This window comes from Arvicola amphibius, chromosome 2, assembly GCF_903992535.2.
Source record: "Arvicola amphibius chromosome 2, mArvAmp1.2, whole genome shotgun sequence".
NCBI classification, from domain to species: Eukaryota; Metazoa; Chordata; class Mammalia; order Rodentia; family Cricetidae; genus Arvicola; species Arvicola amphibius.
The window spans coordinates 157,013,387-157,035,607 of record NC_052048.2 but is presented as its reverse complement, the minus strand read 5'-3'; the positions used below and the strand labels follow the sequence as shown (position 1 = coordinate 157,035,607).

Here is a 22,221-nt window from a genome sequence, read left to right as displayed (position 1 = left end):
TATACTGAATAGATATGGAGAGAGTGGACAACCATGTCTTGTTCCTGATTTCAGTGGAATAGCTAGAAGTTTCTCTCCATTTAGTTTGATGTTGGTTGTTGGCTTGCTGTATATTGCCTTTTAACTTAAGAAACTGGTCATCAAAAGAACACATAATCCAATTAAAAAAATGGAGTACAGACCTAAACAAAGAACTCTCAACAGAGGAATCTAAAATGGCTGAAAGACACTTAAGGAAATGTTCAACATCCTTAGTCATCAGAGAAATGCAAATCAAAACAACTCTGAGATTCCATCTTACACCTGTAAGAATGGCCAAGATCAAAAACACTGATGACAAATTATGCTGGAGAGGTTGAGGGGAAAAGGGAACACTTCTGCATTGCTGGTGGGAGTGCAAGCTGGTACAGCCCCTTTGGATGTCAGTGTGGCGATTTCTCAGAAAATAATGAAACAACCTTCCTCAAGACTCAGTAATACCACTTTTGGGTATATAACCAAAGGATGCTCAATCGTGCCACAAGGACATGTGCTCAACTATGTTCATAGCAGTATTGTTTGTCATAGCCATAACCTGGAAACAACCTAAATGCCCCTCAACCAAAGAATGAATAAGAAAAATGTGGTACATTTAAACAATGGAGTACTACACAGCAGAAAAAAACTACGACATCTTGAATTTTCAGGCAAATGGATGGAGCTAGAAAACATTATTTTGAGTGAGGTAACCCAGACACAGAAAGACAATTATCACATGTACTCACTCATATGTGATTTTTAAACATAAAGCAAAGAAAACCAGCCTACAAACCACAAACCCAGGGAACTTAGACAACAATGAGGACCCTAAGAGAGTCTTACCTAGATCTACAGGAAGTAGAAAAAGACGAGATCTCCTGAGTAAATTGGGAGCATGGGGACCATGGGAGAGGGCTGAAGGGGAGGGAAGAAACAGAGAGGGGAGCAGAGAAAAATGTAGAGCTCAATAAAAATCAATAAAAAAAAGAAAGAAAGAAAAGTGACCAACATTACAAATGAAAGAACTGTGTTCCTGGCTTGCAACTGCTGTGTTCAGCCATTCTGCAGCCAGACTGAAGTTGAGATCTATCCACAGAGGGGAATGGACATGCAAAGAGAAATGTCCTGGAACCTTAACATGATCTAAGGAACTCAACCCAAGGACTGCTTCTAGGAGTCAACTGATTTTTTTTTTTTTTTTACTTCAAACCAAGGCTAAGGCTTTGTCATCAATAGTCTCCCGTGTTATCCAGGTCGCTTTTTTTAATTCTCAATTCCCTGAACGTGATGACAAGCTCCTTTTTGGTAAATCCCTGAGGCTCAGACCAGCATGCCCTCAATTAGGATTACATTCAAATTTCAGCCTAAAGGTCCCAGTCCCCCCAAATAAATTCTGTCATTGGCCTGAACCTAAAGACACACAAAGTTGTCTTTTTATTTCCCAGTAATTATCTTCACCTGATGGAGTCTGACTTCACAAAAACATTAATTTTTGTATTTCTTGCTTCTCTGACAGCTCTACATATAACTTACTTTCTACTTAATATTCTTTGATGCCATTAAACCCTCCTCCAGGGCCACAAGGCTCTAACCAACACTACTCATTTAAAAATTAGAGGATGTATGTCTTCTTATCTTATCTATTCGGTTACGTTTGCTAGTATATACATGTATAACTATTGCTATAGCTTATATAATCTCTTTGGCTTCTAAATATTCTTAAAATATAAACAGGTCTAAGGGCAGCGATGAAGTAACACTATTCACAAACTTAGTCAATACATTTTCATTATCATTTTATTTAAAAATAGTTTCCTGTCTTTATCACTCTAATATTTTTTTAAAAATATTTTTTTCTGAAAATCAAAAATACTTTTAATATACGTAGAAATCATTCTGGCATACATTGGCCAATGTGAAAGCACTTTCCTTTCCTGGCATACGCTTGATTGTAGTGAGACTCATGGAAAGAAGGGAGACAATTTTTCTCCTTTTATACAGTATGTGAAAGATACAATTCAATATAGCACTAAGGGAGCACCTAATTCTTTTTTTCCTTTCTTTCTTTCTTTCTTTCTTTCTTTCTTTCTTTCTTTCTCCCTCCCTCTCTCTTCTTTTTTTTTTTTACATTTTAAATTTTAATTTGGGAGCATGTGTTATTTTGCAAGCACCTGTCAGAGTGTATGCACACAGGCGCTCCTTTGAGGGGTCAGCTCTCTCCTGCCACCAACGGTGTCCTGTAATAAATGTAGACGGTCAGGCTTGGTATAAACAATTAACTGAAATATTTAACCTTAGAAGCTTCTTTAGCTTTATTTACCAATCTACTGTTTGGATTGGCAGCTCCAGGGCTTGCCTCTACAAAGTTTGGGAAAATTGGAAATGTTATTTTATTTTAACAGAACAACTAAAGGTTTTATTTGCCCCACACATTCATATCACTCTCATTTCTAACATAAGCTGAAGCTGAGGCACATAGAAATAGTCATCGGAGTTGAGTACTTAATTGGCTAACTGACATAATTAGTGGTTCAATATGGGCAACAATACAATGCTCTGTTCACTGCTCAGCGGAGTACACAAAGGGACGCCTGGACGGAAGCAAGGGGCTCTCTACAAAGCAGGCTCTCAACTGACTTCTGAACACAACTGTGACTAAAACTGCTTTTCAGTTCTCTTTGCAACTCATCTTGTGGTGTTAATATATAGAATGTCAAGACAGCCGCGGAGGTTATTGCTTCCCAAAGATTTTCCTGATACTACTTGGAACCACCATTTATCCTCTCCTACTTGCATGGCCAGCAGCAATAGCGCAGCAGTTGCTGCTTCTGTCAAACTTTCTACAGTCTTAAACTATAGGCAATTAAGAGCACAAATCTGAAGCTAAAGTAATCATGCTTATTGCTTTCTGTTGATATGACCTTAAGCAAGCCTCTTAAATCCATTAGTAACTCAGTTATTCTATTTGGAAAATAATAAAATGATACTACATCATAAGGATACCAATGACTATTTCATAAATTTATGAATGTAAATATCCAGAGCAAACTCAGACACAAAACAGGCACATATACATGTTAAATATGAAAAAATATGTATCAATATGCAATATAAAATAAGCAGAGAGATATAATCAAGAAATAGAGTATTATTACTAATTTGAAAGGAACTTTACTAGTTTCTATCAGTGTGCCAAAGATGGCTACCTTAAATTGGGTCAAATTGGGACATTATCAATGCCCTATCCATCTCTGATCATAGAGTAGTCAAAGACTGATTGCTTAGTGTGAGGAATTCTAATATATACAAAATTAATTCTATTTGGGCTGCTCCAAACAAGTCCAGTAGGAGCTCCAGTTTCCAGATTTAGGAAAATGGATATAACTCTATATGAATTTCCTACAATGTACTAAAATGACATTATATAAAACATGTGTGGGGCTGGTAGGATGGATGGATTCATAAGGTTGTTGTTAGAGAAGGGTGAATATCAAAATTAAGATCCTAGAGCCCACCAATTAAATATTGGGTGGGTGTGGCAGTCCACCTGTATTCCCAGACTCGGGAGGCAGAGTCAGAGGGTTCCTATGGCAAACTTGCTAGTTAGACTAGCTCTAGGTTCACTGAGAGTCCTTGTCTTAGTAAAGAAAGCAGCCATTAACTGAAGAAAATATCAGCCTCTGGCCTTTATATATATAAGTCACACTTACGTGCACACAGATATATAAACATGAATGCACACATGCACACACTCCACATAACATAAAAATGCAAAAAAAGAAGTAAGAAAACTCCTAACTGTATACAAAGACCCAGTAGGTGGCATAGATCCTGGCAGACATTCAATAGAAGAGTAGTTATTATAACTACCATTAATTATCATCATTCTATTCTTTTAAGATTCCTCTTTACATAAAATACCATAATATTATTGACCACAGATCCCCACCATCTAGCATAAAAATGAAGAGAATTTATTTCTCCTTACTTCTTAAGACTTAATGCATGACCTTGTCGTGGACTAAGACTGAGTAACATTAGTGAAAGATACTACACGGGTTTTTATGAATCAAATGTGACTCACTGGACCAGTAACACTGGTGAAAGAGATCCTTCACAGGCTTTTATGAATGCAAATGTGACACGTTGGACCTTCCATAGTTCTTATGTTATCCATTTTTACGTAACTTTTACATGCTATCAGAGATAAAAAATTCATTTTAATTTTAATGTTTTCTGTGCAATAAATTTTAGTTTATAGCACCTTTTACAAGAACTTTCAAGGTTTTCAATATATATTACTTTATGAGTCTTTTCATCATATCTGCACATTAGATCACAGCAAATATTAATGCTCAGTTTTACTTTAGAAAAACATGAAGTCAAGGATTTACGACTTGCTTTCCCAAGCATGCCAAAAAGAGGGGTCACATAATTTCTCCCTGGAAAAAATTTTTGCCACCAAGAATGCTATAAAATTAAGCAGTAGAGTCTAAAATTGCTAAAAATTCCATAAGCTATGAAAAATGCTTACCTACTTCCATTCCTGGAAAATACATTAACTAATGTCCTCAAATATTTTCCTTGTATTAGGTGGACACAGTTCAAACCCAGAGAAGCCATTTCATCTTAAGTTGGATAATGGCCATTAGAATGTGTGCTGTTGGCAAATAATTATACTGCAGTGTGTCATCCCTTAAAGTGAGATTATAAGACTTTGAAAAGAAGTTCTTTAAGGAAAATGTGCTAAGGGCATTTCAAATAATTTATCGAGTTAAAGTTCACCATGTTTGTGAAGTTGTTGTATAGTTACTTTAACTTGAAAAATAAGTAACTGATAATTGAGTTTTCTTTGAATCCCAAACAGTTTTGCTGATGGGGTACTAACAGTACCCTTCCCTTATGTAATACTGAGGAATGAGTTCTCAGGCCTCCTCATATACTTGAAGGCTAGTTAGCCTGTTTAGCACTCAAAAGAATTTCCAATTATATATGGGCACATAGTACTCCAAATGAACGCGGCACTATCCTTCAGCAATGCTTTACACACATGTGTACCCTCCACTTAAAGGACAGCAACAGTGCCAACAGAGGTTGTTTGTGTAAACTGTAGCAGACAACCAGACAGCTTCAGGTTTAAACAAGGTAGCCTTTGCAGTGTGTCCAGATAAAGATGTAAAACCTTTGAAGGCCGCGACGTTTCCCTGGCATTCAGTCACTTTCTACACCAGATTATTTTGGTCCCTGCTGTTTTGTCTCATATGTTTTTTATTCACCCTCTAGGGAAGTCAAAGCCTTTCCACTTGCAGGCCAACTGAACTGCAGCTCTGGTAACCACTTTACAAGGTGATAAGCATTCACAAGAGGCTTTTACTAGGCTAGTAGCTAATGCAAAAACTGCATTCACATATTTAGGCAACATGTGTGAAATGAAAACTTGAAAGCAACAGGAGTTCCAGCCTAGCGAATAAAAACTGCCCATCCCAGGAAAGGGCTTGAGCAAGATGGACATTGTAACTAATCTAAAATTGTGAATTTGCAAATTTCCTCTCAGTTCAAGCTATCAGCTAATTGAATTTCTTATGCTGCCTCTTATACTTTCTGATTGACACACTGCCCTGTCTGGCCTCAGTATGTTCCCTTTATCCTTTCCCAAATGTTTCTGTAAAGTTTAGCACACACATTATTACTTGCTTTTCTTGCCGTATTTCTTCTGCTTAGTTCCAAAGACATGTCCCAAAGAATTAGTGCAAATCTGAGTTGCATGCAGACGGTGAGGTAAGCCAGACATTCAGATGGGACACCATTAGTGTCAGTTGAGGTTCACAGGTACCCCACTATTTGGAAAAGAAATAACCATCTGTTGTGAGAAAGGCTCCATTCATGAGATGTTTGAAAGTAGATCTTCATGCCAAACAGACTTGGGTAAGTGAGGAGAGAGGAAACATTCCAGGAAAAGAAGAGAATAGTGACCCAAGATAAGCTCCCATGGCCCAGAGGGTCTGAAGTAAGAGCCTAAGAAGAGGCAGAGGAAAGTCTGGGGAAACACTACTGATCACTACACTACACTAACTTTTCTAGGCCTTGAAGTGCACGACATCCCCTGAAATTCAACTCTTTTTCAGCTACTTGCAAGTTTCTATCTTAAATCTAATAAAATAAACTCTACTTGGTTTGGAAAGATTCAATACTTTTCCTGATAACTCAACTCATTCTGACCTGCCCACTAGAGAGTAAGCTCACTAAAATGAGCTCTTCTTATATCCCAGAAGCTGAGCAATGTCAAGCATAATGACTAGGTATCACAAATACCTTCTGAATAACAGAGAAAAAAATGGACTTGCTAATGCAAAGACCTCTCCCAGTTTACCACTGATAGGTACCCATAAACAGCCATTTTTCAAAATAAAGTCATGATGCAATTAAAAATCAGAATTAAAAATCAGATAGAAGAAGCAATAAAAATCTCAAAATGGCATCCTTCTCCAGGGTCTAGCCAGGTAAATAAATGGAACTAAAGAAGATCATATTGGGTGAAGTAACATAGATCCAGAAAGACAAATGTCACCTATTCTCTTGTGTCTGAGGCTTGCGGCACCAAATCTTCAGCTCTGAGTCCTATCCTGCAGTACCAGCATCAACCAGGGGACATTGTTACAGGGGACACCGCTAGGATGGGAGGGTATGTAGGAAAGTGATGGGGAGGGGACAGCAGGCATCAATCAAGTGATCTGACTGGGGAAATGGGAAAAGCGTGAGGAGACTGACATGTGTAAGGAAGGAGAGAAATACTGGGCTGAGGAGATTAAAAGAAACTTTAAAAAAAAAACCCAGAACTCATGTAAGTCTGTATGTAAATATCATATATAGTAGAAATAAGAATTTCCCATCTGGGTGACAATGCTCTCTCTCCTCCAAGAGCCAAAAGCCATCTAACAGAAACCTTAACACCAGGCATGAGAAGTCCTTTCGTAAGCTGTTGGCTAGGATAGTTGGACTCACAAGATGCCATAGACTATTGCTTTTGCCCTTGGCTGCCTCCCAGAGGTTGATGGGAAGTTCATCGATTACTGAAGACACCAAGCACTTCAGAGTCAGAGGCCCTGAGCTAAAACTGATTTGAAAACTTCCTCCCTGGGAAGGTACCATCTTTCATGGTACCAGAAGGTGCCATGCAAGCTTCCAAGGGAGGGAAGCAGTAAACAACTGTACCCAGCTATGATGTCTATAAAACAAAATAATGACCAGCATTGCATGACATTCCTAATGGTGAAGTAGTGGTAGCCAACAGTTCTTTAACTGGACTCAGTTAACAAGAAGGAGCTCATGCCCAGGACTGGAAATCTAGCCACCGACTTGGGTCTAGTGAAGTCACAGCTTGTGGAGGAGAATCTACAACACAAGTTTACTAAGCCAGTATAATTCCTCACTATATTCTAAATATTCATCTGAGTGCACACACCTGTAATCTCTGCACTAAGGATGCTAAACCAAGAGGGCTACAGAAACTTCAAAGCGGCGTGGGCTAGAAACTGTTATAACCCAGTATGAACTATTACCTTAATAAAAAGAAGAAAATCAGTGTCAAACTAATAGAATTTTTTTCATTATGTTTATTGAATAGAATGAATAAAGAAATTAAAGTGCATGATTATTTATGTTTTTAACCTGATCATTATGAAAAATCACTTTCCTGAGAGTTTGCTTGTAAGTTTTGGGCTCCGTAAATAATAGCCCTAAGGTTTTTTTTTTTTTTTTCACTTGCCGCTGTTTGTTTCCTGGATCGTTCATTATGGGGAAGCCATTTCCTACCTATTCTCTCCTCTAAATGTCAACGATGGCTTCTTACAGAGCACACCTGGTGCTTTACAACCCCTCCATATTCCTATTACTCTGCAGAAGAGCATCAGCTCTTCATGCCTCATGTGTTCTGGCCTGCCCGTTCTTCTCCATCTCTGTCCCACACTTTGCTCCTCTCCTCAGGGAGCAGCTTTAGCTCTGGTCGCAAGTCAAACTCTTAACTGCCTCTGGGCACTGGTACCTGCTGTTTCATCCACTTATGATACTTGATGTCCAGGTAATCATGACTCATCCAACAGGCTGTTCAAATACCATTTCCAAAGCCGATGAGATGGCCCAGGTGGTAAAATGCATGCCCACAATGCTGGCAATCTGAGCTTGGTCCTTGGAAATCAAAGGAGGAGTGGAGGGAGAAAACCAGTTCCATAAACTCTATTGCCTGACTTCCATATGCAAGTGCACACACATACAACTACTACTAAGTATCAGTTCCTTGGCGAGGACTTCTATAACTCCTCACATTAAATTTAGCTCTCCTTTATAATTCTTTCACATGACTCCTTCTCTCCCCTCTTTTTATTCTCATTACTATATGTAATTAAATGAGTATGTATGCAAAATGTATATGCATAAGCATTATGTATGTAGGTATACATATTCATGTATAAATGCTGGCTGTTACTTTAGGTTGTAAGATGAGCAAGCATAGGGACTGTGTCTGTTTTGGGCACCACTACAGAATCAACATATTGCTCAGCGTCTGGCACATAATCAGCTGCCTAAAAGAACTGCGGAATTAATTAATTCTAAGTCCCCCTTCTCCATTAGCACCCCATCCCCAGGTCCTAGCAGAGCAACATAATGTTTTCAAAAAACTATTTCCAGATATATAAACATGATTAAAAAAAATAAAATTCAGACATAAATACATTTTAGTATATATTTTTTCTGACTAAAACTTTTTACACGAGAATCAAATCTAATGAAAATACTTTTGTAACTAAATAGAACTAGAAAAGAGACATGATGATAATTAAAATTTAGTAAAAATGGTTGAGAATTGAACTAGAAAAGTATATTTTACACAAGAGCTTTTACTATGTAAACTTTTAACATGTCAACAAGCATTTACTAATACATTTACTACGCACCAGGATGTGTTTTATACAACAGAGATAGTTCAAGCCAGTATGAGTTTAGTGACAACATTTATGATAATTTTGAAATTTAATTTAACTAAGTCAACCAACCACATTAAAAACATAATGGGAAAAGTTACAGGGAGCCAATCATTTTATCTATCTACCTAAAATTACATATAATACATAGAATGCCATGTACACATATATAGCTGAGACAAAATTTTCCCAACTGAGAAGCAGTCAAGATTGAGAGAACGAAAGATCAAAGAGTGGCCAGCACCAACTGACATATCTACAATACAACTTTACCTAAGGCTCAGAGCTCAGAGCAGAAGATGGGGCAGAAAGATTGGAAGAGACAGAAGAACAAGAAGTTTGCTATGAGTTTTCATCTCCTCTTATGTCAGAGAAGCTACACCCATGAAGTCTCATCAACTTGGCTGCCTAAGCAAAACCTTAACAAGGCGGCACTAATAGACACGCTAACATGAAAGGGGGGAGCTAGGGCCTCAACTCTAGACAACCAAGGAATGTTTAGAGTGGGAGAAAGTCTACCCCATGGAGGATCCCTGGAGTGGCATTTTATTTGTGTTTTAATAAATAAAGCCTGCCTAAAGATCAGAGAGTATATCAGCCACCCTAGTTAGCCTTACAGACCAGGCAGTGGTAACACACCCCTTTAATCCCAGTAGCCACACTAGTTTCTATAGACATCGGGTGGTGCATGCCTTTAATCCCAGCCTTAGAGAACAGAAGGAGACAGCTCTCAGACACAGTCTTATTCTGAGATTCCTGGAGGTAGGATCGCCATTTTGGACTGAGGTCGAGGTAAGAACCAGTGGCTGGCTGGTTTGCTTTGTGGATCTTCAGGTTGAACCCCAATTACTCTTTCTTAATTTTTACTAATTGTGTTTCAGACCCCCCAAATTAGTTATCCAATAGCAAGTGGTTACATATTCATGTAGGTAAAATTATACAGACTGAGAAGGTTGTATTTAAATATTTAGTAACAGACAAACACAGACAATAGAGGCTATGAATTTGAGAAAGTGGGTACATGGTAAGGGCTGGAGGAAAAGGGGAAATGGTGTAATTATATTTTCATTTTTTTCTCATTTTTTTTATTAAAAATTTCCATCTCCTCCCCTTCTCCTCCCCCTTCCCTCCCCTCCCTTCCTCCCATACCCCCACTCCGCCCCTCTCCAAGCCAAAGAGCCATCAGGGTTCCCTTCACTATGTTAAGTCCAAGGTCCTCCCAGCTCCCCCTAAGTCCAGGAAGGTGAGCAACCAAACTGACAAGGCTCACAGTGAGCCCGTCCATGCTGTAGAGTTCAAGCTCATCGCCGTTGTCCTTGGTTTCTCAGTCCTCCTCCACCGTCAGCCACATTCAGAGAGTCCGGTTTGGTCCCCTGTTCCATCAGTCCCATTCCAACTGGACTTGGTGGTCAATATTTTTAAAAAACACAATGGGATACATCATTAACATATAAGACCAAGCAGAAGAATTAACTACAGTGATAGAAGAGAAGGGCAAGAAAATAACACATATAGACACACATAGAAAATAACACATACAGACACACAGAAGGAAAAACCATATATATATATATATATATATATATATACACATATATAGAGACACATATAAGGAAAAAGCACATATATACACATATAGACACACATAAGAAAAACATATACATATAGACACACATAAGGAAAAACCATATTCATATATATACACATAGACACACATAAGGAAAAACCTAAAGGAAACTATAGCCAAAATGTCCAGAAACTTTGGGATATCTTCAAGAGACCAAGCCTAAAAAATCATATAATAGGAAAAGGAGCTGAAGTGCAGTCTAAAGGGTTATGCAGTTTATTCAGTTTATTCAAAGAAGCTATAGCCAAGAATTTCCTAAATCTAAAGAAAGGAATGGACATTCAAACATTAGAGTTATTTACAACCCCAAATAATTATAAAAAGAAAAGAATCCCATCATGGTGCATCATAGTCAAGATGTCAATAGTACAAAGCACACCAAGAAATAAACAATTACTTACTTCAAAGAAACACTCATTACACTTGCTAACAAGAACTGTGGAGGTGTACACCCAAATGACAGGTATTATGTATGGGGAAAATGTCAAATATCACTGAAGATGAGAAAATTTGCTGAAAACAGCATAGATTTCTCAGGGACTTGCAAGGGAATGGCAGGGAGATGTGAACCCCGTCCCTAATGACCCAGCCACTCAGAGTAGGAAGCCCGCATCTTTAGTCAGTGTGCATTGAAGACTAAACACCTGTCAATTTCCTGCTCTAAAAAAAGAGTAATTTTAACTTCTTAATGTGTCTAACAGCAACTCCCAAACCTTTTAATTATTCTAAAAGCTTATAAATGGCTTTCAGATTATACCTGAATAATGGCATTAAGATGTGAAAACAATTTCTCACTATTATTTTATTAAATTTCTGCCTCTCCTCGTGAAAGTCCAAACAAAAGGACTCCAACATGTAACTCATTTTTGTCTATATTAACCTCCTCTAGGTATCAACAAATTGTCATGTGTTCTATAGCAAGTCACCTGAACACAGTAGCTTCAAAGCAAGCATTAGTACTCCACAGACGAAACACAGTGGCATCTGGGATATCATTACCATTCCAGAAAAGGTAACCACTGAGTGTTTCTTCCTACCAAAAAATAGTAAAGCAGAAGAAAGACAGAAACAAATTTTACAGCCCTAGGTACAACCCAGGAAAAAAGTAGATTAATGCTAACATTACAGAGAATAGAAAGCCTTGATTCAATTAGTAACCGGGGCAGACAACAGTCATGGACATTCAGTGTTTAATGGAAGTCTAAAACCATATTGTTTTGTACTTTCATACTGCCACAGTAGCCCAGTGTTAGCTGATTCTGAACAATAGTTCATTAAATAGCAAGAGGTCCTGCTTGAACCATTGGCTAGTATCAAATACCACAGCAAAACATTTGACTCAAACAGAAATGATATAAACTTTAAGCCTTGATTAAGGGCACAATGGTGTAATTTCTGGCACAGAAGACCTATGAGAACAAACCTCCATTCTGTATGTTTCACTTTCACGTGCAAGTCCAATCCCATAATGGATAAACAATTAGAAAACAAACTAACTCTATCCAGTGTCTACACTAGTTCTTGATAATATTACAGATCGTTAAGAGACTGAATGCTTTCATTAACTAACTACTGTTTAATACTCTACAGACTTTTTTATTTCAGGAAAGACTTTATTTTTGTTGTTGCCTTGTCTTTAACAGGGTTCTAGAAGCTAGTATGATCTAAGTAAACACACATTCATGTGTTCCTCTTTGTTTAGTAACACTGAACATTTCCAGTAAATAAAATGATAACCACTAATATTTATTGACAAATGTACACAAATGCTGGGCTGGGCTTTGACATGTGCTAATCTCAAGAAATCTCTACAAACATCTAATAAATTTTGTTCCAGAGATAGAGAAACTAAGGCATAAAGAAAGCAAAGAACTTGTAAACAAATAGGTATATAATGCTATGGGATTATAAACTATAACAGGAAAGTCTAGCATGTTCCAGAGTCCAATTCTCTGGACACTAGAGCAGACCCTCTTATTGGGCTATCAGACTGTGATTTACCACACAGAGCTGACTCAAAGAATAAAAGCTACCTCAGACTATCCCCCTAAACAAGCAGGAAGCTTCATTCCAAAATAAAAAGCCTACATTAAACAACAGGATGAATTCTTTAAGTCAAATTTATAAGATTCTAACTTAGAGCATACAAAAAGATAATAAAGCCAAGGAAACTGACTTCATTTCAAGAGAACAGTCAAGATAAGCAAATGGTCTGATCTTACATGATGGTTCCAAACTTTACAGCAAAATTGAACTAACTGCCCATTCTTTCTTCAGTTACTACACATAAAAAGACAAATAGCCAGCTTAAAGGAGTCCACCTGAGAAAAGATGTATAGGTAAGCAAAGTAAAAATATCTTTCTTAGAGAAAAAAAATAAGGGTAAAGTTTTTTTCTGAGCATATATGTGTGTGTAGTATATGTTCATGTATGTGTTTACATATGTAGGAATGCATATATGCCTTTGCACGTATACATGCAAGTGTGTGTACATGTATGTAAATATACATGTGGAGGCTCAGGTGCTGTCAGGTGTCTTACTCTATTCCATCATTCCTTATTTTTATATTTAGGCAAGATCTCTGGCTGAACCTGGAGCTTGGCTATTCGAGCTAATCTACTCATCAGCCAGTCCCAAGGATCTCATCTCTGCCTCTGTGTATTACACAGGCCGACATCACAACAGCCCTACTGAGACCGTGTCACCATCCTCATGTCAGAGCCAAGAGTCCTGAAGCCCAGGGAGGTTAATTAACTCACTAAAGTCCCAGCAGCTAAGTAGCAGAGCTGAGATTCAGATTCAGATGTGTGACTTAATAGACGATGGGGCTCTCGCCTAGAGGAGTGTGTGTGTGTGTGTGTGTGTGTGTGTGTGTGTGTGTGTGTGTGTGTGTGAGAGAGAGAGAGAGAGAGAGAGAGAGAGAGAGAGAGAGTGTTTAACCTCTTTAAGTTCCAGTAGAGTGAGCAACAGAGCTACAGCTCAACGCGAGTAAGAGAACCAAGAATAAAACCAGACAGGCACAATAAACCCTGACCAGGAATGTTTCTGATTCTTTCCTACCACTGGGGAATGCAAAGTGGCCAACTCTACAAGCAGTCACTAGAAGCCACAATTCAGCCAGCAAGCGGCCACTGGAAATGCGATATTTTTTGAAAAGCTCACAAAAACTAGTACACTGACTTCAATTTTTACATGCCGAGGAACCACTCAATATCTGCTTCATTCACTGCCTTGACACTACACATGAAGATAGTAAGAGACAGCTAAACATGCGGGTGGAATGGTTTCTTAGCAGTTAAGAGCAGGCGAAGCACCATACACATAAAAATAGTTACTTTTAAATCAAAGAAAGAAAAAGTGAAGGTGTTCTTTCTCAAAGAAAATGAGATGTTTGGAAAGGATACTCAGATACATTACAAAGATCAGCAAGTAAATAAGGGATGTCATGCACACCCAGAGGTCTTTACTGCCAGAGATCTTGAAGTACGCACACCCTGGAATAGAATGAATAAAAACATCTGAAGCTTTAAGGCATTAAGAGAACAGAGGTAGCCGAGCAGAATGCCTTCTTCTGGCACTCACCAGGTGAGAGGCATTTATGTCACCACAATGGAGGAACTAAGTTGTGACCTGAGGAGTGCATGGTTCACAACAAGAACTGAACTTATGGAAAAGAAAGGCATCTTTTTCAAAGTGCAGTTATAAATCCAAGAGTCTCAGCAGTCTCAGCAAAAGGTTTCACCAGTAGACACATCCATTATGGGGACTGAAGAGAAATGACTGAAGAGCACCTTGACCTACCCAAAACTGAAGTCCCTGCTACAACTAGTCTTCATACCACGAGGATGCACTGAAGATATGGGATAATAAAGCACATAATACAGACGTATTTTACTACAACATTTAGAAGACATACACCCTCTCTCTCACCAAACTGCAAAGCGCTCTGGGAGAAACACCACAGATTCCCTTTTATTAGGAGATGGAAAGATTTTTATCAAAAGGAAACAAAAAGCAACAATAGGTAGTGAAGGACCTATTCCTAATAGCAGCATAAATCCTTTAAAACACTATGTATGGAAAAAATCTATAGAAGGGTTGTTTGCAAATTATTCTATACTTAATAAAGCAGCATTCGTAAAAAATTAAAATTACTGGATCAACATGATAAAAACTGCCTTCACAGGAATGAATTCTGAAAAGGTCTATATTTGAGCTGAGGATGTGTGATATGCTCTAGTGACTGTCCAAGAAATGTACATGACAAATGGATAGTGGATTTACTTAAAATATTACAAAACTCTACATTATACATGTCTGTACATATTATACCTTACCTCGAGACCAACTGCTTTCTGGTTAGATTTAAGGCCTGTTCCACGGAGAAAACTTATGCCTAGTACTGTCAATATGGCCAAGAATCCACAGCTGAAAGATCTTAGGCCCTAGGGTTGAGACTCTACTATTATTTTTCTAAATGTAAAAGAAATCAAACTGCCTTTTAAATATACCTCTATGCCCACTGATTATTAATGTAGCCCTCATTCTTCATTAGAGAAGCAGTTTTGTTTAGTGGACACTGGGTAAGACAGAAACTCAACTGGTTAGAGTATGGGGAAGTTCTGTGGAGTGCTCATTCAGAAATGGGAAAGGATCAGGATATACCCTGGAAGATGGGGCATAAAGATTCTAAAAGCCAGAATTTGGGGAAGGCTGGACACCCATGAACTCACAGCAGCTGTGGTCCCCTGCATAAGACCTGCAGAAGATGAAGCCATTCGACATTACAACATGGAGAGGAGAGGGGGCACCCAAGTGCCCATCTCTGAGAAGCTACTGAGAATCGAGGGCTGCCAAGGGAAGGGGAGCTGAATTAAGGGTGTGGTCCTTGGTAGGTTGGCCATGCTCCAGGGGATGATCCCACATCCATGATATTTGGACATAGTAGGTTATTTAAAAAAAATAGTTAAAGTTGAAAGAAGCATATTGGGGTGATCTGGGTGAAGAGGGTAAAAATGATTGAAATAAATTGCATGAATGCACGACATTCTTAATTATAGATAAAATATGATATTTACCTTAAGACTGGTAATGTAGCGCAGCAGTGAAGGCCTTCCCCAACACACGTGAGACACCGGAATAAAGCTCCAGCACCAGAGAAAAGTAGTTTATTTAATAAATTACTTAACATCAAGTAATCTGATCCCTTTACATGCTATTTCTAGCTAGAATATCTGTCTTACAAGGAGTGGCAGCAATCAACTAATTCTAACCTTTCTCTTTGTCCTTCATCCATCTTTAAGATATAGTCATTCTTCATGAACAAATCACTGTCTACAAAATAGTAACTTCTTTAGTATATTTCTCAAAATAAATTTATGCCGTTATTTTCATAAAGACACATGCTTTATGGCGTAGTTAGCTAAAATAATGCGGTGTTCACAATGTATTCATTAAGTACATCTCTGATGGTATAACGAAACACTAAGCAATCTTATGTTTATTCTAAAAACTATAACCCAACTCAATTAAAATACTTTTTGGTATAGTAAGTAGTCTTGTGTTTTATAGTTTCTGAACATATAGGAAACTGTAATGAAATTTTAATCAATGCATTAGAGGTTAAGACACTGCACGGTGGAGCGGCTCTAGGCTGCAATGGCAGGCTATTCTGGATGTTGGCTCTACCTCTCTCCAATTTCAAAATGGAGGATGTACCATTTTCTACTAGCTCTGGGGCCGCCAGGTAGGAGCCACACTCAGCACTTTAACTCTTGAGAATGAGCTTTTTATCTCAATTACTGCCTAATCTGTCAGGCACTACACAGCCTGGAAACATCTCTGTGTATGTCGGAGGGAGTCCGCCATGCTCTCCCACTTATGAGCGCCTAGTAAACCTGCTCTGGCTGTCTGCCCAGGTGCAGGCGGGGAGCACTGAGCCATTGGCATGGTCTCAGAGTACTTTCTTCCCGATCCCGAGCAGGCACACAAACATCCAGTCCCATAAAAGCCATTGAAATGCTTTATAGCCAGAGTTCGCACTGGTGGCACAGTGCAGGAAGCTGCATTTTAAAACTGCGCAGGTTTTTAGTGCTATGGCTGCTGAGTCAGGGAAATTTCTCTGCAGCACGCCAGCAACAAACAGCAAAAATCTTCGTTAAACTCTCTCTCCCTTTTTTTTTTTAAAGCCCCCTCAGGTTTTTAAGTGGATTTAGTTACTACGTTGGGTGCCACTCTGTAGAAGGAGCGGCAGGCTGCATTCCCACCCAGCTCCCGGCTGCCTGGCTAGCTTTACACCCGAAATAATTACACGGAAACTGTATTCATTTAAGCACTGCCTGGCCCATTAGTTTCAGCCTCTTATTGGCTAATTCTCACATCTTGCTTTAACCCATATTTAGTAATCTGTGTAGCACCACGAGGTGGTGGCTTACCAGGAAGGATCTTAGCCTGCATTCATCTCGGAGAGGAGAGCTATGGAGACTGCCTAAGGTGTCTGCCTGACTCTGCTTTCTTTCTCCCACAAATCTGTTCTGTTTACTCTGCCTACCTAATTTTCTGTCCTAGTAAAGAGCCAAGGCAGTTTCTTTATTAACCAATGAAAGTAACACATAGACAGATGACCCACCTACATCAGGGTTAAATTAAGCATAAGAATTAGCTAGTAATAAGTCTGAGCTATCGACCAAGCATTTGTAATTAATATAAGCCTCTGAGTAGTTATTTGGAAGAGGCTGCAGGGCAGGGAAACTCTGTTTACAATAATCCTAAAGTAGAGAATCAAGAGCATGTCTGGGAAGTAAGGGGACATTCACACTCACCTTAGGGTGAATCCAACAGCTTAATTTGACTTAGCATGTTCAAAATCATCCCACAGGAAAATCACTCTTAAGATTCTTTTCATTAAGAGTCTCCCCAATATTACAGAACTAAGAATAATATCTCAAAGGCAATTTTAAGGTTTAGAGCTATAACTCAGACTTGCCTAGCATGTCTGAGTTTCCAGTCCAGTGATTCTCAACCTTCCTAATGCTGTGACCCTATAGTACAGTTCCTCATGTCGTGGTCACCCACAACCATAAAATTATTTCATTGCTACTTCATAACTGCAATTTTGCTACTGTTATGCACTGTAATGTATGCATCAGACATGCAGAATATCTGGTATGTGACCCCCAGGGATTGCAAGCCACAGGCTGAGAACCACTGTTCTAGCTAAATACCAAGTTTTAGAGGAAGAGGAGTTTTGCCACACAGCAGGACAGAAGCTTCATAATAAGTCTGCTAATAACATTAGCAAAATTATCAAAACTTTAAAAAATAACATATTGCTACTTATTTTACTACAACAAAAGAGAATTATATCCCTTTCAATGCAAAAAACTAGATGCTAAGAAGAGTCAGATATTACATTTAATGAGAGATATTCATATTCTATATAATAAATGTTTATAACGATTTAAATATGTGGGAAATTTGTCTTTGAGAACACTTAGATCCATTATGGATCTAAGCTATTAATGAGAATAAAGTATGCTAACACTAAATATATAAATAGAAACAGTGGCTGTGTTGCCACAAGCATTTAAAACTCAGCGAGGTACCCTAAAAGGACACCTAACTTCACAGATGAGGTTGGTAGCATTAAGGAGTGTCTTGGGATTAGTTCTGTGCCTGCACAGCCAAAGTACCACAGACTCTAATGTTCTCTGTGCTTCGTTCACTTCATGCAGTTTCAAAACGTGAGCAATGTCTCACAGGACAGCCACAATTCTAACTTCGGAATATAAAATTCAGACTGCTTGGCTTTGTTTTCTATAATAGCAATAACAATGCCTGGGTGAACGATATTTTCACTAAAGCAATAAATAAAATTAGCACAGGAATGACATCAGTGAAATACTGCCAAATGCCAGCCTTCAGTGCCCTTTACAGCCTCAAAGTACCTAAAGGAAGAGCACCATGAATACTGATTCCTTCTATGAGTCTTAACTTGGCATCCAGCTGACAACCCAGAGAGTCTGGAGTCTCCTGCCAAATAAACGACAAACATCCCAAGTGGGTATAGTGCACTGCTTGCTGCTGGTAAGAAAAAAAGAAGAAGAAAAAGAAAACAAACAACAAAACAAAACAATTACAACAATCTCTGCCTACAAAAATGCCTAACATTTCTGGCTTAAGACCTTTCGAGCCTAATAAATAATTTCATTTCTTATGACAGAGGTTTCTTTCATTGATGGGTTTATTAAATAACTACGTAGTTCATGAGTTTACAAAATGTGTTATTTCACACAATTTAGTAGGAAAGAGCCAGCAGGTGGTACTATTAAGAACCATCAGTGGTGGGAATTGTTTCATAGATGACCAACTTAATCTACCTTTGGAACATGGCCATCCTTTATAAGGTTTTTCCATATAACACAGAGTTTCAGTGCCCAGCTACTCGGGGTGTTTATGAAATCCTTGTGCAACGTTAAACTTGACCTATCCCACTGAACTGTATTTCATGGGACTGTGCTAAAACTGTGTGCATTCATCCAGACCACATTCTTTAAGAAAACTTCAAGCCAGGATCATGAATGCAATTTGTGAAATCACTCAACAGCAGCTGGAGAATGTTCTCAATGAGGTGGAAAATCAGACTGAATGCTGGATTACCAAAAAATGGTGGTTATGTTGACGTCTGTAAAATTAAACTACGAATTTAAGACTTATGATTTCAGTCTTTTAAAATATTTTCTGCTACAAATAGATTAAAGTTTAAATTTAACATGAAAAAAATTAAATATCTGAAATGGCTATTATTTTCCCATGTCATGAACATAATGACTCATTAGCAAATGTGTTATAGCACTCTACAAAGGATTTTTATATATGTGTATATATTCACATATATACACACATATGATGTGTGTGTGTGTGTGTGTGTGTGTGTGTGTGTGTATGTATGTATGTTTTAGAGGTCCTTCATTTTCCCACTGACTTGGACCACATTATTTTTTTTATTGATAATACAGATGAATCTCTAAATTTGAAATAGTTTCTTGTACAACAAAAGGTCAACTCAGATAGCAGTAGTCAATTCAGGAGGAAGCTACTACCAACGTGCACTGCGGAAGAGCTATAAGCAGAAGGGAAATAGAAAATATGGGGAAAAATTATTCTTCATGTGTGTATACAATGTATATGCACACGTGTGTGTGTGCATACTTGTGTGTGTGTAAGTGCAGGCCACACTTGCCCAGCACACATTTGGAAGTCAGAACACAGAATCTCTCTTCTCTTTGCTGTTCATCGCTGTGTCTGTTGAAGAGCTGGCCAGTACACCTCAATGGAGTCTCCTGTTTCTACCTGTCTTGTCATGAAATCACTGCAATGACGGGCGCACGCCACCATGCCCAGCATGACATGAGTCCTGGAGCTCTGCACGAACGACCTTAGACTTAGCTATTGAGCTGTCTCCCCACCTTTGTTTCTCTTCACCTACTTCTTCTTTCTATGGATTTATGCAGAATTTATGGGTTACAGTCACTTAATGGTGGGAACACATCTGGGAAAGGTGTCATCAGGTGACATGCTATGAACAGTACAGAGAGTACTTACCTGATGTGGACTCTTGATGAAAGCAACATGTGGTGCAAACTACATACAAGAGGCTGCTGCTGGCATAGTATAGCATGCTTTTTTAGTTTACCTTCTTGTTAATAAATAGAAATACAGCCTAAAAGAATGATAAACATATGGATTTCACTAAAAATAAGCCTAAAGAGAGGAAAAGAAAAATGTTACTTGAAGTAAGATATTGCAAAAAGCATAAGAAACATCAAACATGTCCATCAGCCTCTGTGTTCACAACACTGACTACATGTTAGAATCACTGGGGAGAGTCTGACAGTCCCTGCTCTGTTTTCCAGGCCAATTATATTAGGCTCCCTAGGGTTGAATCCCCAAAGAGTATCCTGGGTATTTGATATTTGTATTAGTTACTTTTGTATCACTATGACCAAAATGCCTGAGGGAAGGACTTAGGTGAAGGAAAGGTTTTAAACTCACAATTTCAGAGGGTTCTGACCATATGTTGGGAGAATGCTTGAACAGCTCCCATGTGCAGACATGAAGCAAAGGAAAAAGAAACCGGTGATCAGGTGTACCTTTAAAGGCATGTCCCCAGTGACTCTTCTAGCTAAGACCCACCTCCCACATTTCCATCACCCCATCACCATGCAATCATCTGGGAACCAAGAATTCAACATGTGACCCTGAGGAGAACATTTCATATCAAAATCCTAGCAGTAGTGGTGGGTTTCAGAGCACACCTAAGAGGTTCCATGGATGGCTGTGGCTGAGACGTTCACTATTAAGACAATGCAGATGAAATGCAGCGCAGTGGAGAACTGACAATCAGATAATTGGAAAGCAATAACAAATTAAAGTCCTAATAAAGCAACTGGAGACACAGCTCAGTAGCAGAGCACTTGCCTAGCAAGAACAAAGCCCCAAGTTTAACACCCAGTAATGAACAATAATAGCAACCGTAAGCATCGTTTTAAGTTACTCCAGAAATACTTAATATCCTTGAAATGCGGCACATAAAAAAGGTTGGGGGCAACTAAGAAATGCTTAGAGTGGGTGAAATAGTCTCCCCCACTTCCAATACCAAATGGTCAGCCCAGAAGATATACACACAAGTAATGTTATATAGACTGAGTAGTTATACTTGGGAATAGATAGGTATACACATATATTTGCATGTAACAAATATTAAATATGAAAGACAGCAAGGAAGGGCATGTGAAGAGGCTGGAAGGGAGAAAAGGGAAAGGGGAAATCATGTAATTATAATCTCAAAAAAATAATGATTTTTTTAAAGTTCGGCTTGTTCAGAGTAGAGCACTGAAAGGCATCAAAATAATAGAAACTTGATTTCTACACTGCCAGGACTGACTGAAGCTCTAGAATGTATAAGAAAGTTACACAGGAAGTGATGAGAAGAAGCTGAGCAGCAGCTATCCATGAGTTAGGTTAATAGGCGGTAATAGCAGTCCAAAGGAGAATGAATTTGTTATATAAAAAAAAGGATTTCTGGGCTTAAGAAAAAATATTTCAGAGGTGATACCATTTTTAGTGATTATATAACTTAGAGCAAGCCAATGCAGAGAACTGGAGAAAAAAAAGTCAGTGTTACTGGCAAAACAAAACTTCAGAGCAGAGATGGAAACTAAAGGAAATAGCACCATGGATTTAGAGTTGTTCAGGGTGTGGGAAGGGAAGAAATCCTGCTAATGGCTTCTGAGATGTTTAAGGCAGAGTTAAGAGCAAATAGAGGGCCAGGCGGTGGTGGCACATGCCTTTAATCCCAGCATATGGGAGGCAGAGACAGGCAGACCTCTGGGAGCTCGAGGCCAACCTGGTCTACAAGAGCAAGTTCCAGGAGAGGCTCCAGAGCTACAAAAAACCCTGTCTTGAAAAAATAAAAAACAAACAAACAAAAACAAACAAACAAACAAAAAGAGTAAATAAAGAACAATGGCAGGCAAAAATTGGAATATGCTCAAAATAAAATGCCTTATTTATAGGTGAAAGAAAAAAGAAAAATG

General features: G+C 38.6%; 1 protein-coding gene across 2 annotated transcripts in view; it reads right to left on the bottom strand.

Moving 5' to 3' along the window:
- Nucleotides 1-22,221, bottom strand: part of Umad1 (UBAP1-MVB12-associated (UMA) domain containing 1) — a 147,611-nt gene that overhangs the window by 79,389 nt on the left and 46,001 nt on the right. Inside the window, exon 3 of one of the 2 annotated variants that reach the window (XM_038319665.1) lies at nt 8,076-8,202. The exons of the other annotated variant lie outside the window; for it this stretch is intronic. Coding sequence (XP_038175593.1) covers nt 8,123-8,202 — 80 coding nt within the window. The 3' untranslated portion in view covers nt 8,076-8,122. Of the gene's footprint in view, nt 1-8,075; nt 8,203-22,221 lie in introns of those variants that run through there. 2 annotated transcript variants of the gene reach the window in all.